Source organism: Oncorhynchus mykiss, chromosome 23 (genome assembly GCF_057628025.1).
Source record: "Oncorhynchus mykiss isolate SJ-2025 chromosome 23, ASM5762802v1, whole genome shotgun sequence".
NCBI lineage: Eukaryota > Metazoa > Chordata > Actinopteri > Salmoniformes > Salmonidae > Oncorhynchus > Oncorhynchus mykiss.
In genome coordinates, this window is record NC_143044.1 from 18,783,557 (window position 1) to 18,798,161 (window position 14,605).

Genomic DNA, 14,605 nt, shown 5'->3' on the forward strand with positions numbered 1-14,605 from the left:
AGTCCAGGATCTAGGGGTTCTGCCATGCCCTGAGCAGCCTGCCGTATACCTTCCCCACACCTTGATCCACCTGATGTCCTCCATGACCACCCACCCTCCATGATGCCTCTTTTCTTACATTATCTACAGAAGTAGTCACCAACCTTTTCTGAGTCAAGATCACTTTGTTAGTCAAAATGCAAGCTGAGATCTACCGCTCAGATTTTTGTTGAACATGACTTAAGCGTAAGCCTATGCAACATTAACCAATTAAAAAACAGTTATGTAGCAATGAGGTTTGTGCAGTAGGCTATAAGCCCAATATATTAGTCCATGCTTGAATTGCCCTGCCAATGTTGTTCTTCTCACACCATTTTCAAATTATATTTTACAATTGTAGGTATATAATCACACTGGTAATTGATCATTTGTTGTATTACTTTTCATGCACAGCTTAATAATTCATATTTTTTTCTGGACTGATGGCCTGCATCTGATGGTCAGTCTGAGGGGAGGGAGGTAGCAGCGGTGAGGCTGTCTATCACCCGACTCACCGTCCCTCTGCTGAGAAAAGGGGACACAGTCTTCCAGCTGATGGCGAAACTGAAGTCGCACTGTATTTTTGCCTCATGCACCAATTCATGTTACTCCTATGACCAGAGAAAGTTCAATATTCCTTGATATTAAAAAGGACAAGCCACTAATAATAACGCAACTTTGCTATATTCATTCATTGCAGTAGCAGTGCTGGTAGTAGCGAGAATGCAACTAGGGGGAATGCACATTTATGGCTTATTAAAGTGTTGACAGTGCCGAATAACAACTTAAACATGAAGTTACTCATAAAAACATCCAGCTCTTTGCTGTATTTGTTGAGTTTCTCTAGTCATGGTTTTAAAAGTTTTGTAATCTCACAGAATAAACTTCGCTGTGCGTTCAAGGCTTCTTTTTATAGTCTATAGATCATGAAAACTGTGTAGACATGGCGATCTAAGCTACTTGACTGGCCAGCTTTAGGCTTATAGGTGCACTTGATTTGCTCTCTGGGTCTGCCGGGTAGGCGGAGTTCTACCTTCAGACACATGAAACATGGGAACACTTTGCCTTCCCGGAATCAAATGTACCACCTGCCAACAGCGCAAAACAAATAGGAATGCAAGGCTTTATCGTAGTTTTTTTACATAAATGTTTTTACATAAATGTCGATCAGGAATGCCTTGGAGATCGACCGCGATCGACCCGTTGGCTACGACTGACCTAAAACTACTGTTATTGTCAAATTGTTCAATCTAATCTGCTAAGAAACTGTGCTTGCCATATCATCCTGGGCACAGTAAGATACACATCGAAACCACATACACTAGCACTGCAAACACTCAGTCTCTCCCTTCTGAGACTGACTGCCTGTTGAAGGAAAGTGACAGGCAGAACCACCCGTAGCACCCACCTCCTCTTTATCCTACACGCTAGAACAGAGATACAAAAAAAATCCCCCACACCCTAGTTCTGCCAAGACTCTGAGGATCCCCCTCTCTCCTACTATGTACTTTACTTGTCATTCATACTTCTGTTTCTCAACTAAATTGTATTTTATTGTTTATGTGTTGATGTTAGCCTATACTCGTGTATTCCAGTCTATAACTTCCACGTGGGCATATCAAATGGCACACCTGTTCAACAAAAAGGGGAATGTTTTCATATTGCAATCTTAAATATTGCCAAGTTGGGTTTCACAGGGTGTTCATTTAATTAATTAATTGTTGTAAATCCCCTTTTTGTTATTTGTGAGTTCAACATTATACAACTGTCTGTCGTGTCCTGCATTATATTCAACCACAAGTGTACTACTGTAGTTCTGAGCTATGCCATGTGGTGGAGGAAAACAATCACAATAGGACTAATAGCATACTTTAGCGTAAGACAAGACAAGGGAAGCTCAAAATAAACACACGCCAGCCAGACGAGCCAGTGTATGAATTGAACTGATTTTCACATGAATGAAATAATATTTGCTGCATAGGAGCTCACATTGCGATCTGAAAGGTAGGTTAACGTGCAGTTTACACGTTTTCTTTGCTATTTCGATTTGGATGTTGTTGAAAAGGTAGATTGAAGTAATGTATTTATATTATTAGCTAAACAAAACTCGTTTTAGCAGAGACAAATTGTTTGCGGAAATCAGCTTTGTTTACATAGCAGGGATTTAAAGAACGTCCATTTGGCTGTTAATGATCTCCAAAATCCGAAGCATTAGCTCATCACACCATTGATATAGCAATGGGCGCTAACAGCTAATTGAATTCCTCCACCTTGACAGCAGAGAGAACATTTTGTTTTTAGAGTTGGGGCGTTGAGAAAATGTTGCAGTTGACTGGTTGTGAGCATATGAGAGAGCATGGCCTTACCTGGCCGACACATTTGTGGTGAAGGAAACACAGTCTGTGACAAAGGACAGGGGAGTGGTCCCTGTGATGTCCTCCCACTGGGCAGGAGATGTTCCACCTGGATGGAAAACCACGAGAAAAGACAAATCCCCATCCCTGGTTAACCTTTCATCCACCTACTACAAACCCTGTCCTTCCACCCTGTCCTCCAAGTAGGAGTGAACCTTGTTATCATTGAAGGTCTGAATCAATTTCAATAGAGGTATGTTCTCAGCCACAAAGGTTGTTCAGAACATCCTGAAGAACTTGCCTGTGATGCTGCAGAGGAGGCGCAGGCAGGGGGTGGAGTCCCCCCTGTGTCCACTGGGGTGGCCTTCTGCAGATCGGGGCGGAACAGGGATCGTCATGGTAATGGGCTTGTGGAACTTCCTCCTCCTGGGCTCCACGGTAACTATAGGGCTGAAGGTGGCCCTGTTGCCGAGAAGATTCCTCACCATGTCGTCTGGGACGGGCTGAGCCTGCAGGGAGGGGGAGGGGAGGACGGATGAAAGAGGTGAATCAATGTTCTCTCATTTGTTCACATTAGCACAACACATGACAAAAGCCATTATCTTTTAAAAAGTGATGTTAAAATAAATATCAATTGGATGAAGATAGCCAACTCATCATCAATCAAAACAATGCTCTTAGCTCAAAAGTTGGGAAATTAGACTCAAAGCTTAGAGCAAAACAGAGACTAGTGGAGATCCTAAACAATACAGCTAACTGATTGACTTGGCTTTCAGACCTGCAGGCCAACGCGTATCTTCTTGGTGAGTGCCCCCTGTGGGAACGAAGCCTGGACCATGGGCACTGTCTGGCTGGTCAGCGTCCCACCCTCTGGACCCATGTGGTTACTCTCCTGCTTGATCCTGGACACCACCGCAAAGTACTGGGGGAAGTCCCTGGTGATGATCCGACAAATACGCTTCTTCTCCAGCTCAGCATTGCTGTCCAGTTCTGTTGGAGAACACATTAACAAATATAGATGGATAAAGGATATTCAATATCCTCTTATGCAAGGGGGCAGTATTTTCACGTCCGGATGAAAGCGTGCCCAAAGTAAACTGCCTGTTACTCAGGCCCAGAAGCTATAATATACATTTGAAAACACTCTAAAGTTTCCAAAACTGTTAAAATAATGTATGTGAGTATAGCAAAAACCTGAGAAAAATCCAACCCGGAAGTGGGAAATCTGAGGTTTGTAGTTTTTCAAGTGATTACCTACCCAATATCTAGTGTAAATGGGGTCAGACTGCACTTCCTAAGGCTTCCAGTAGCTGTCAACAGTCTTTAGAAAGTTGTTTCAGGCTTCTATTGTGAAAGGGGAGCGAATAAGAGCTGTTTCAACAATTGGTCAGGCTGAAATAATTTAGTTTAGTCTTACGCGTGGCCGTGAGTGCGACGGTCGTTCCCTTTCCTTTCTAATGACAACAGAATTGTCCAGTTGGAATATTATTGAAGATTTATGATAAAAACATCCTAAAGATTGATTATATACATCGTTTGACATGTTTCTACAAACTTTTCGTCTGGACATAGTGCCCGCGCTTTGTGCATTTGGATTAGTGGACTAAACACGCAAACAAAAAGGAGGTATTTGGACATAAATGGACTTTATCGAACAAAACAAACATTTATTGTGGAACTGGGATTCCTGGGAGTGCATTCTGATGAAGATCATCAAAGGTAAGTCAATATTTATAATGCTATTTCTGACTTTTGTTGACTCCACAACTTGGCGGGTATCTGTATGGTTTGTTTTTGTGGCTGAGCGCTGTACTCAGATTATCGCATGGTGTGCTTTCGCCGTAAAGCTTTTTTGAAATCTGACACAGTGGTTGCAGTTTATCTCTAATCCTATGTATAACACTTGTATCTTTCATCAAAGATGATGATGAGTATTTCTGTAAATTGATGTGGCTCTCTGCAAATTCGCCAGATGTTTTGGAGGCAAAACATTACTGAACATAACACGCCAATGTAAACTGAGATTTTTGGATATGAATATGAACTTTATCGAACAAAACCTACATGTATTGTGTAACATGAAGTCCTATGAGTGCCATCTGATGAAGATCATCAAAGGTTAGTGATTAATTTATCTCTATTTCTGCTTTTTGTGACTCCTCTCTTTGGCTGGAAAATGGCTGTGTTTTTTTGTGACTAGGCACTGACCCAACATAATCATAATGCTTTCGCCGTAAAGCCTTTTTGAAATCGGACACTGTGGTTGGATTAACAAGAAGTTTATCTTTAAAATGGCGTGTAATACTTGAATGTGTGAGGAATTTGTTTGGATTTGGCGCCTTGCAATTTCACTGGCTGTTGTCAAATCGATCCCGTTAATAGGATTTGAGCCAAAAGAAGATATGTTATGTATGTGCAAATGTCAGAGAAGGTATTCAATTACATTAGCAATGTTGACCTGTAATAATAATAATAATACATTTGTGGTAAAGCGCTTTTCTCACAACCACTGTGCAATAAAAAAAGTATATATATTAATAAAAACTATCCAAAACACAGAAAATAGAACACAGACAACAAACAAAGCATCAATGCAGATGTCATGCTCTGTGTAACATACAGTACCTTCGTCCATCCCATTCAGAATGTCTGTGATGTCACTTGGATGGCAGTCGTACTGGTGTTCCTTCCATGTGTCACCATTGTCGCTCCTGAGTACGATCAGCTCCCTCTCCTTCCCCCTCATGGAGCCAAAATGAGGAATCTCCACGATTACAGGGCTGGAATGGAACAGAACACCCAGAGATTGTTCAGAGCCCCCTTAGAGACAAAAAGGTGGATCTTTACATTCAAATAGCAAAAATGGTATAGAGCAATGTTTCTTAATCCCTTAAAAGATCAACTCATCATCAAGCTTTGATATTTGAATCAGCTGTGTAGTTCTAAGGCAAAAACTAGAATGTGCAACAAGGATTAAGAAACATTGCTATAGAGCTAAGAGAAAACCTACCCCAGAAACTGGGCTCCTGCAGGACCGACCTCAACCAGCCGGCTGACCAGGCCCTCTCCCTCCACCATGGGCGGGGGGTAGGCCAGCTTGTGCCTCTTGGCCAGGCGGCAGGTGATGCGGGTGGGAGCCGTGCACTTCCGGGGCGGGATGATGATACGCATGCCGTTGCTTCGGCTTCCTCTCATGGACCCCCCACGAGCATCCACCATGAAGCTAACCAGGAATCTGCCGGCGTGCAGAAATACAAATATTAGACCAGGAACGGTGAAGAAGGGAAGAGAGAGAGAGAGAAGCCATAACCACTGACACGTGAGACGGACGAATCCCATGCTGTGACCACCGTACACCCAAGCACTCCGAAAAGAGAGAGAGAATGGAAAGAAAATACTAGAGAAAGAGAGAAGAGAGAGAGAGAGAGAGAGACAGACAGAGGGAGAGGGAGAGGAGATGGTGCTTCGAGTTCTCAAACTTGGCAGGTCTCACCTCTGACACTTAACAATGTGACCTAAAGACACTGAAACTTTAAAGAACTCAAGAGGTGATATAATAGGGAAAAGGTGAGTTTCCTGCCAAGATCCATTACTCTGAAGCAGTGATCTATATTAAACACCTTCACAAATGTTTCACCCCCGAGTAGAAACTCAATTAAATCACAAATGAATGTGTTGAATACGTGACGTGTCAACTTCCGCCTAATAAATGCAGTTTTGCATCCCATTAATTGTGGAAACTGTCACCAGTAGTATTAAGCTATTCGTAGAACGAACAAGGGTATGTTTAAATTGAAATGCCTCATATAGTATGCCAGCTGTTAAAGGTAGACTCAGTGAAATGACGTTGCCACGAGCAGCACCGCAGATATTGTGATGAGCGAGATGCCAGACTTCGCTCTCACACAGTCACACACAGTATCGGTGCATGTGCACGGGTTCCCTTCACGTTGTTCACAGCGTGGTAGCCAGGGCAACAGAACTGCTGAGAAGTCCAGCCTCGCACTTCAACGCTCTTAGTTGTTGTGGAAATTGATCCACCATTCTGTTTACTTTCTGCATCTATGTCATATCGCTATTTACCTAAAGCCATAAAACCTTACACTACATTTTCATTCGGCATGACTGATCTGAGACAGCTGAGTTGTTACATGTTTGAACTAAAACCATACACGATGTTCTGTATTTGACTGTCCACATAGGCTGTAATTACACATGCAGACAAAACATTTTTTCCATTAATTTGTCTTTGTGTGCACTTTTGCAGACCTGCTCATAGATATTTTTGAGGGGCTTTATCCATATATGCACTGTGAGATGGCACCTTAGTGAGAAAATCGTAAACACATCACTCGCACTACAGCTACACAGTGTAGATGAGAGACCAGACCACACAGATGACACAAGCACAGAAACAAAAGAGGAAAGAGGAAGTAGTGGAAACTGTGACATCACTGTGACATCACCAGACACAATCATCACCTGGAGTCATACTGAGGGAGCGGGGAGGACAAGCTGCAAAATAAAGACCAAAACAATGCAGGAGGCAAAAAACTCGATTTAGTAATACAGCACAATCAATTTAGTTTTTTAGGGTCTGACGCATTTCACCGTGTCAGTCAAAAAAATAATAAAAAGATGGTACAGAAATAATAGAGAGGGTCTGAAATACAGGAGATCTGGAAAAATGTAGGGCATTGAAAGGGCCAGAAACCCCAGTACAATGAGACCTGACAAAACACAAAATATCTTCCATCTGTACTCGGCCCAGGACATTGGACTCTCGAGCATTTCCAATAAGACTAAATCATGTAGTCTACAGCGCAAGTCCATTATCTACTGTATGTGAGGGTGACTTCCCTCAAACTATTCATCACCGCGGCTCAGCAAATTGAAATTGCACAAGAGACTACAGAAAGGGAAAAACTCCAAACAGTGTGTCACTGCAGACAACTGCTGGCTGGGTCTTTCTTGGACTGATAAAATGGAGTATGTAGAGTAACATTCTCCTGTGTCTGGATTAGCAGTAGCCCCTGTCTGACATGGCTAGAGTTACAGCAGCTGTGGCTTTGTGTCAGCCTGGCTGGGAGATGGCTGGTTCTTACCCTGAGTGAATGGGGCTGGACACAGTGTTGCTGTGGTCCATGGTGTCTGGGGTCCAGCTGTAGCGCCTCAGGCACTCTGCATCGTAGTCCCGGGTTACAGCCAGGTGCTGTGGAAGATGCAGGGGGAGGGTCAACAGGTGAGTTCGGGAGGAGACTTAATGGTTTGTGACCTAACCTGACGGTGACCCTCACTGATCTTCTGACCTTCTGCATTCCTAACACACAATAAGAGAATATGACCTCTTACCCCAACAGACAAATGATCTAACAGGACACATACAGTGTCTCACTGAAACATGTTTCTGTCATCTAAAACATTCAATATCACCTCAATGAAACATGCTGAATATGATTAACCATTTGAACCACAAAAAGTGGCACACTTCCAACTGAAACAATCATTTGTTTGTATAAAAATGAAAGAAAAAAAATGGGAGTTTACAGTGACCAGATGTCGCATGGGGAAATAAATAACTATTTACCTCACTGAGATGAGGACCAATGAACGGAATGGGAATTTCAGAGCTCAAACAAACACGAATGGAGCCAGAGAGATGGTCATGGAGAGTGAGCAGAGTGAGGAGACCATCTATTGACATCATATACCTTATTGAGAGGGTCAACCAAGTAGGAAAGGTCTTTACAGACACTCTGAAGCTTTAGAGGAAAAAGAGGCAGATGAGAAATCACAAAGGGGACTCCTCTCGAGGAACAACAGTTGAAGAGCCTGGAGATTTTTCTACCAGTCCCTAGTCATACAACAACTCATACAGTGAGAAGAGGCTGCAGTGGCCTTTCCCACAAGATTTCTGCTTTAGCAAAGAGTGATACTATCACAAAGGCACCCTTATTCGTGATAAGTAGATGTGATAGTGCCACAAACATCACCACATCCCAAGAATGATACATGTGATCATATGAAACAGATCACCTACAGAGCATGACGTCTCAAGCCGTTGAAAAAGCACAGGACACATCTGTTTAATCAGTTTTAACAACTATTTTTGAACAATATGAGAGAACAAGATTTTACATGCATTCTAAATCCTGGCTGCCCTTTGACCCACATTTGTTTGTCGAACGTGATTTCAGTGAGGTTGCAAATATTGTTTACAGTACATCAGGCTAAAGTTCATTTTTTAGATCCTGCATTGTGATCACCAAAACTTGTTTTAGGACAACCACTGCAGTGTGGATTTCCCAAGGCAGCTGGAAACCTTAAGGAGGCCACAGCGAAGTTTGAATAAGCTCTTACAGAAATTGCCCTACACAGCCTCAGGACTGTAAGTGCCAAACATAAACGAAACTAAATAAAAAGCCCGAAATAGGCAATTGGAAATCAAATGTGACCATGGGGGAGGCTAAATCCATCACTGACCCCATCTCAGAGTTGACATTCAAAAAAGTATCGTGTCACACAATGCCCTTGACAAAAACATAACAAGGAGAAGAGAGGAGGAAGAGAGCGACACCGAGAGTGTGACCACAGAAAGAGGATAGAGACAAGAAAGGGGTAAAGGAAAAGGTGGTGTGAGGAAGTTAGGAGGACGTACTGTGTCCTTGGTCGGGGCGAGGATCTCCTCTATCGTCATGCTGTCCCGTGCATAGGAGCTGCGGTTGAGGGTGTTGGACCTATCCGAACTGAAGGAGCGGAGGCTGGGGTGTTTAAATGTTACCACGCAACACAGCGGGTGACAATGAACAGCAGGCCCAAACCAAAAAAAAAGCAAAAGTAAAAGAAAATACAAAAAATCCATTACTACATGCAACCTCCAGGGAACTGAATGGCACTGTACAATGTACTGTATATAGTGGAGCAAGATTAGAGTCCCACAGTAGGGGATAGCTAGGTAGATAGGAGCTATTCAGAGATGGAAATGAGAGGGAGGTCAGTCAGTTTTTACTGAGAGAGAGAGAGAGAGAGAGAGTGAGAGAGAGAGAGACAGAAAGACAGAGGGAGAGAAGGAGAGAGATAAAGGAGTTGTATTTGTGTATCATGAACACTGACGTGAGGTCAAATACAGTCTGACTACTGTAGATGTTTCAGAGAGGACACTGGGAGGAGAATCAATTTCATCTACTAACCAACAAAGAATGTTGTTAACTACACTACAGTACATAGAGTACGGACCTAACATTGAGGAATTCCATTCCGTCACTAAAACATCGGGATTCTTTATGTTTATTAAATAAATATTTAGTTATAACGGTTCCTAAAAATACTCTTGAACTACTTTGAAGTGTCCTCATTTGTATTCAGTTAAAATAATGTAGCTAATTCAATTAAACATTTGTTGTACGATGGGCAAAGTTCTGTGTCTTTCATTTCTCAGATGACTTGGATGTGTGTTAGTTTGGGCGCTACAGAGATGATGGTCCTCTCAGTCTTGCTCGCTGTGTTGTCGATGTTTGCCTGGTGTTGCAGATGAAGACACACTGTCTGAATGCAATAGGCTGCTCCCCTTTGTGAGAAAAAGCCAATCTTCTTACTTGTCTGTTTTAATCAGTGCAGCCCTACACTGTTTGTGAGTATACACACACACTTCTAGAGCTGTCTTCTCAGAAGAAGTGTGTGTATAACCTAGTCAAAAGTGTAGGGCTGCACTGTATTGTGTATGGGTGTGTGTGCCCGTGTGTGTGTGTGTGTGTGCGTAGAGAGAGGGAGAGAAAAACTGCAGAGTGTTTGATTGGGCATGCTATTCAGCACAGAGAGAAGTCCTTTATTCAGCACTGCAGCTGAAGTTTCTAAGCAACTCCACTGCCTGAATGGACTGGCATCACAAATCTGCTTTGCCTACTCCAGTGTTTCCCAAACTCGGGGTCACGGCCTCATGTGGGGGTCGCCTGATTCGAAAACGGGGTCGCGAGGTAAACACAGATTTTTTTGGGGTGCTTAGTTCATAGAGCCTAACCGTTACGTCAGTAACCTCTGGTAGCAGCTATAAGCGGTTGTAATAAACAGAGCGGTTTCTGTTTGTTGACTAAATAGAACAGAGTGGACAAGACTAGGCACTAAATCAAACTGGGGGGAAAACAACATTATCAATGGACTTCCCAGTACCTTTCTGATGCATTTCAGTCACTTCAACCCACACTTCTTTAAGATACTGGCCTGAGACTGATTTTGTAACAGAATGTCAAAGCCTTATTTAAAAAACAAATTGCTTACATCACTTTCTTTACAAGGTGGGGTCACACTTTTTAAAAAAAAGTTTTTTATTAAACTGGGGTCGCAGGCCAGAAACGTTTGGGAACCCCTGGCCTACTCTCTCTGTGGTGCTGCCTGTGTTTCCTCTTCACAGCTTTCCTTCCTCTCTCTTTCCTCCTTCCCCCCAATCTTTCTCTCGCCAATTCAATTCCATTTTGTTTTATTTGTACAGAGTTGTTTACAATGACATTTTCACTTAGTGGAAGCCTTCTCCCTTCCTTTCTTTTACTCCCTCACTTTCTCCTTCCGGCGTCTTTATGCACCATTTCATGCCTCTGAGTGGCCTTGATCAATCTGCCTCTGTCCCGCACCCCTTCCCTCGTTGCTATTCTGAACACTGCATTGCACATTTCTCTCTCTGCTTTCGCTCATCCTCTCGTTTTCACTCTCACTCTCTCTCTCCACATTTTAAGATGAGACCGTGTTATTTGATCTAGAAAGAAAGTGAATATTTGCTTATCTAAGTCAGCTCAACGACTTGGTTGTGCGGATCATTGCTATCGTTGCTCGATCATCATTATGCTGTCATTCATTATATAGTTCCAAGGCAAAATATGCATCTGTGTTTGTGTGTGAGTTTGTGTGTGTGTGCCTGCTATTGGTATGGTATTCGTCAGATAGGTCAATGTGGGATTTTTAGATAACAAGCCATTCTTTGGCCTTGAGGTTTCCATCTCTGCATTCTAGAGTAAGTCATTTTAAAGCAATAGGTCATTTTTAGGATTAAAATATCTCCCAATTGATTGAAAATTGACTGAAACATACTGATCCCTGGAAGTTACACAAAGTGGCACCTTAAAAATAAATCTAAAGGGTAATTACGTGTCACCTCGAACCACACCACTATACAACAAGTTGGGTTAATACATTTAAAACAATGTCGTTATTAAGTCACAACATATAATTGTCGCTTTCATTTTCTCATGTCTACTCTATTCATAACATGTGTTAAATATGGTTTATTTATTTGCAAATGATGAGGGGCTTCTATATACTGATGAGAAAACAAGGTGAACGTGTCAATGGAAAATATTAGTGAGCTCAAAATATGTTTTCCAAATAATAAGTCACTAATAAACGGTGTAAATATACCACACAAAGAATGACAATGGTTCATGAAGTCACAATGAGGATGGGTCAGGGGAGAGAAATGTGTTTTGTGAAATGTGCTTTCTGCTCTTACCTGATCCTAGGGCTAGAGTGAGAAACAGACAGAGTGCAAGAAAGAAAAAAAGGAAAAGAAATGTAGAGTGGTGAAAAGCAAAGCATTTTAAAACGTCAAAGCAGAGGTGCTGTGTTTTTATTTTCATGTGACATCGATGCTCTGCTTTTGCATGGGGCATGCTCCAAGCCTGGGCTCATAGTCTCTCTCTCTCTGTGTGTGTGCGCGCGTGTGTGTGTGTGTGTGTGTAGAGAGTCCAAGAGCAAACCACGCAAGGCCGACGTCATAAACAGAAAGGTAAGGGGAAAAGAAAGCAGCTGCTCAGCACAGTACATTAATCAATCAATACAATAACTGACTGAAATAATAAAGCATAACATGTCCAGCATGGCAAAGTCATGCCAGGGATATCTTTTCACCACACATATTCAACCGGTTTACTCTGCAATTAAAATAACAGAAGTTTCTCATAGCACAATATACAGGATAGTAAATGGTGGCATAGTTTATACACTAGATGCAATACCTTATGAGAGAAAGCACTTGATTTGAACAGTCATCACTGTAACCTTTGAACTTTCGAACACTTCTCTAGAGACTATAAAAATGACAAAGCCCAATTCAAACCCCTTGCCTTGATTGATCAAACAAGGAAGAGCTGAAGTGAGGTCACGCCTCATAATGACTTTGTGACATGATGTGATAAGCATGATAAAAATCTCACATCATCCATTGTTGCTTAAAAGCTGATTGAACACTTATTTCATGATGAGTGAAACAGTGGTTCTGTTTTCTGGGCTGTTTTGTTCCACAGTGTGCTGCTTCCTGACAGGCTGGCACTGTTGTTGTTTTTAGTCAGTCAAGCATCACTATGCATTTGCCAGCTGTCAGGGGCACCACAATAGATGGCCAATGATGAGCTGTGGGATACACAATACTCATCTAATGTGGTGATGTATCTTCAGCCAAACTTGCCAGTTTTCTGCTGGGCACTCAACTCTTAGCCTACAGCTAGTTATCCTCTCTTTGAATACTGTACTGGGAAATAATGTATACATATCTGACCAAAGGCAGAATGTACAGCGCATTTGGAAAGTATTCAGACCCCTTGACTTTTTCCACATTTTATTTACGTTACAGCCTTATTTTAAAATGGGTTAAATAAATACAAATCCTCATCAATCTACACACAATACCCCATAATGACAAAGAGAAAATGTATTACAAATAAAAACAGAAATACCTTATTTACATAAGTATTCAGACCCTTTCCTATGAGACTCAAAATTGAGCTCAAGTGCATGCTTTCTACAACTTGATTAGAGTACACCTGCGGTAAATTCAATTTATTGGACATGATTTGGAAAGGTACACGCCTGTCTATATAAAATTCCCACAGTTGACAGTGCATGTCAGAGCAAAAACGAAGCCATGAGGTCGAAGCAATTGTCTGTAGAGCTCCGAGACACAATTGGGTCAAGGCACAGTTCTGGGAAGGGTACCAAAACATTTATGCAGCATTGAAGGTCCCAAAGAACACAGTGGCCTCCATCATTCTTAAATAGAAGAAGTTTGGAACCACCAAGACTCTCCCTAGAGCTGGCCGCACGGCCAAACTGAGCAATCGAGGGAGAAGGGCCTTGGTCAGGGAGATGACCAAGAACTCAATGGTCACTCTTGACAGAGCTCCAGAGTTCCTCTGTGGAGATAGGAAAATCTCCCAGAAGGACAACCATCTCTGCAGCACTCCACCAATCAGGCCTATATGGTAGAGTGGCCAGACGGAAGCCCCTCCCCAGTAAAAGGTACATGACAGCCAGCTTGGAATTTGCCAAAGGGCACCTAAAGGATTCTCAGACCATAAGAAACAAGATTCTCTGGTCTGATGAAACCAAGATTGGACTCTTTGGCCTGAATGTCAAGCGTCATGTCTGGCGGAAACCTAGCACCATCCCTACGGTGAAGCATGGAGGTGGCAGCATCATGCTGTGGGGATGTTTTTCAGCAGCAGGGACTGGGAGACTAGTCAGGAAAGATGAACGGAGCAAAGTACAGAGAGATCCTTGATGAAAATTATGGGGTAGTGTGTAGATTGATGAGGAAAAACAATTTAATCAATTTTAGAATGAGGCTGAAACATATCGAAATGTGGCAAAAGTCAAGGGGTCTGAATACTTTCCCAATGCACTGTACAGTATAAGTGTACAGTGACGGTGAACAATAGTCATGCTATGCCCCGTAAAAAAAATGAACAATACTGAATCATGATGTCATGCTGAACCAGCAGTATTACATATTTATTACATCTTCATAACATATGTCAATATGAAGAAAACTTAGATGACCACTACTTCTTTGAATTTCACTGCTCCCATATGTACAGCATCATCAACACACCAGCACATCTTAAACCGGTGTGTATAGAATGAACAAACACAGTAGCAATGCCAAACATGACATCACAATCAAGAGCATATAATGTCATAATAGGGTCACATACCTTGCTGAGCGGACTCCTATGCTGAACCCCATGTAGCCCTCCTGCGGGAGAGAGTCGTCCCCCAGCTCCTTGAGGTCCTGGGGCCGCAGATATTTGTCAGTGTCTCCGGTCATTGCATCCTCACCTGGTGGAAAAGTCCCTCATCAATATTTCAAAGGCAATCCGGTAAAAGAGCGTTGTGGTACTCCTAGAAAAACCCTACCACAGCTTTATAAGAGGCCTTGAATAATTTATCAGTGTCAGTCTGATAACTAGTGG

General features: G+C 42.4%; 1 protein-coding gene across 50 annotated transcripts in view; it reads right to left on the bottom strand.

Annotated features, from left to right (window-relative positions):
* Nucleotides 1-14,605, bottom strand: part of LOC110502535 (ankyrin-3) — a 150,861-nt gene that overhangs the window by 38,135 nt on the left and 98,121 nt on the right. For 23 of the 50 annotated variants that reach the window (XM_090216996.1, XM_036960092.2, XM_090217026.1 and 20 more), the window contains 9 exons: nucleotides 14,348-14,471; nucleotides 9,031-9,133; nucleotides 8,084-8,134; nucleotides 7,478-7,584; nucleotides 5,383-5,607; nucleotides 4,998-5,152; nucleotides 3,151-3,362; nucleotides 2,674-2,881; nucleotides 2,385-2,481 (listed from right to left, as the gene is read on the bottom strand). In XM_090216996.1, coding sequence (XP_090073122.1) covers nucleotides 2,385-2,481; nucleotides 2,674-2,881; nucleotides 3,151-3,362; nucleotides 4,998-5,152; nucleotides 5,383-5,607; nucleotides 7,478-7,584; nucleotides 8,084-8,134; nucleotides 9,031-9,133; nucleotides 14,348-14,471 — 1,282 coding nt within the window. The remainder of the gene's footprint in view (nucleotides 1-2,384; nucleotides 2,482-2,673; nucleotides 2,882-3,150; nucleotides 3,363-4,997; nucleotides 5,153-5,382; nucleotides 5,608-7,477; nucleotides 7,585-8,083; nucleotides 8,135-9,030; nucleotides 9,134-14,347; nucleotides 14,472-14,605) is intronic. The other 27 variants (XM_021580638.3, XM_090217038.1, XM_090217032.1 and 24 more) reach the window with 3 other exon arrangements.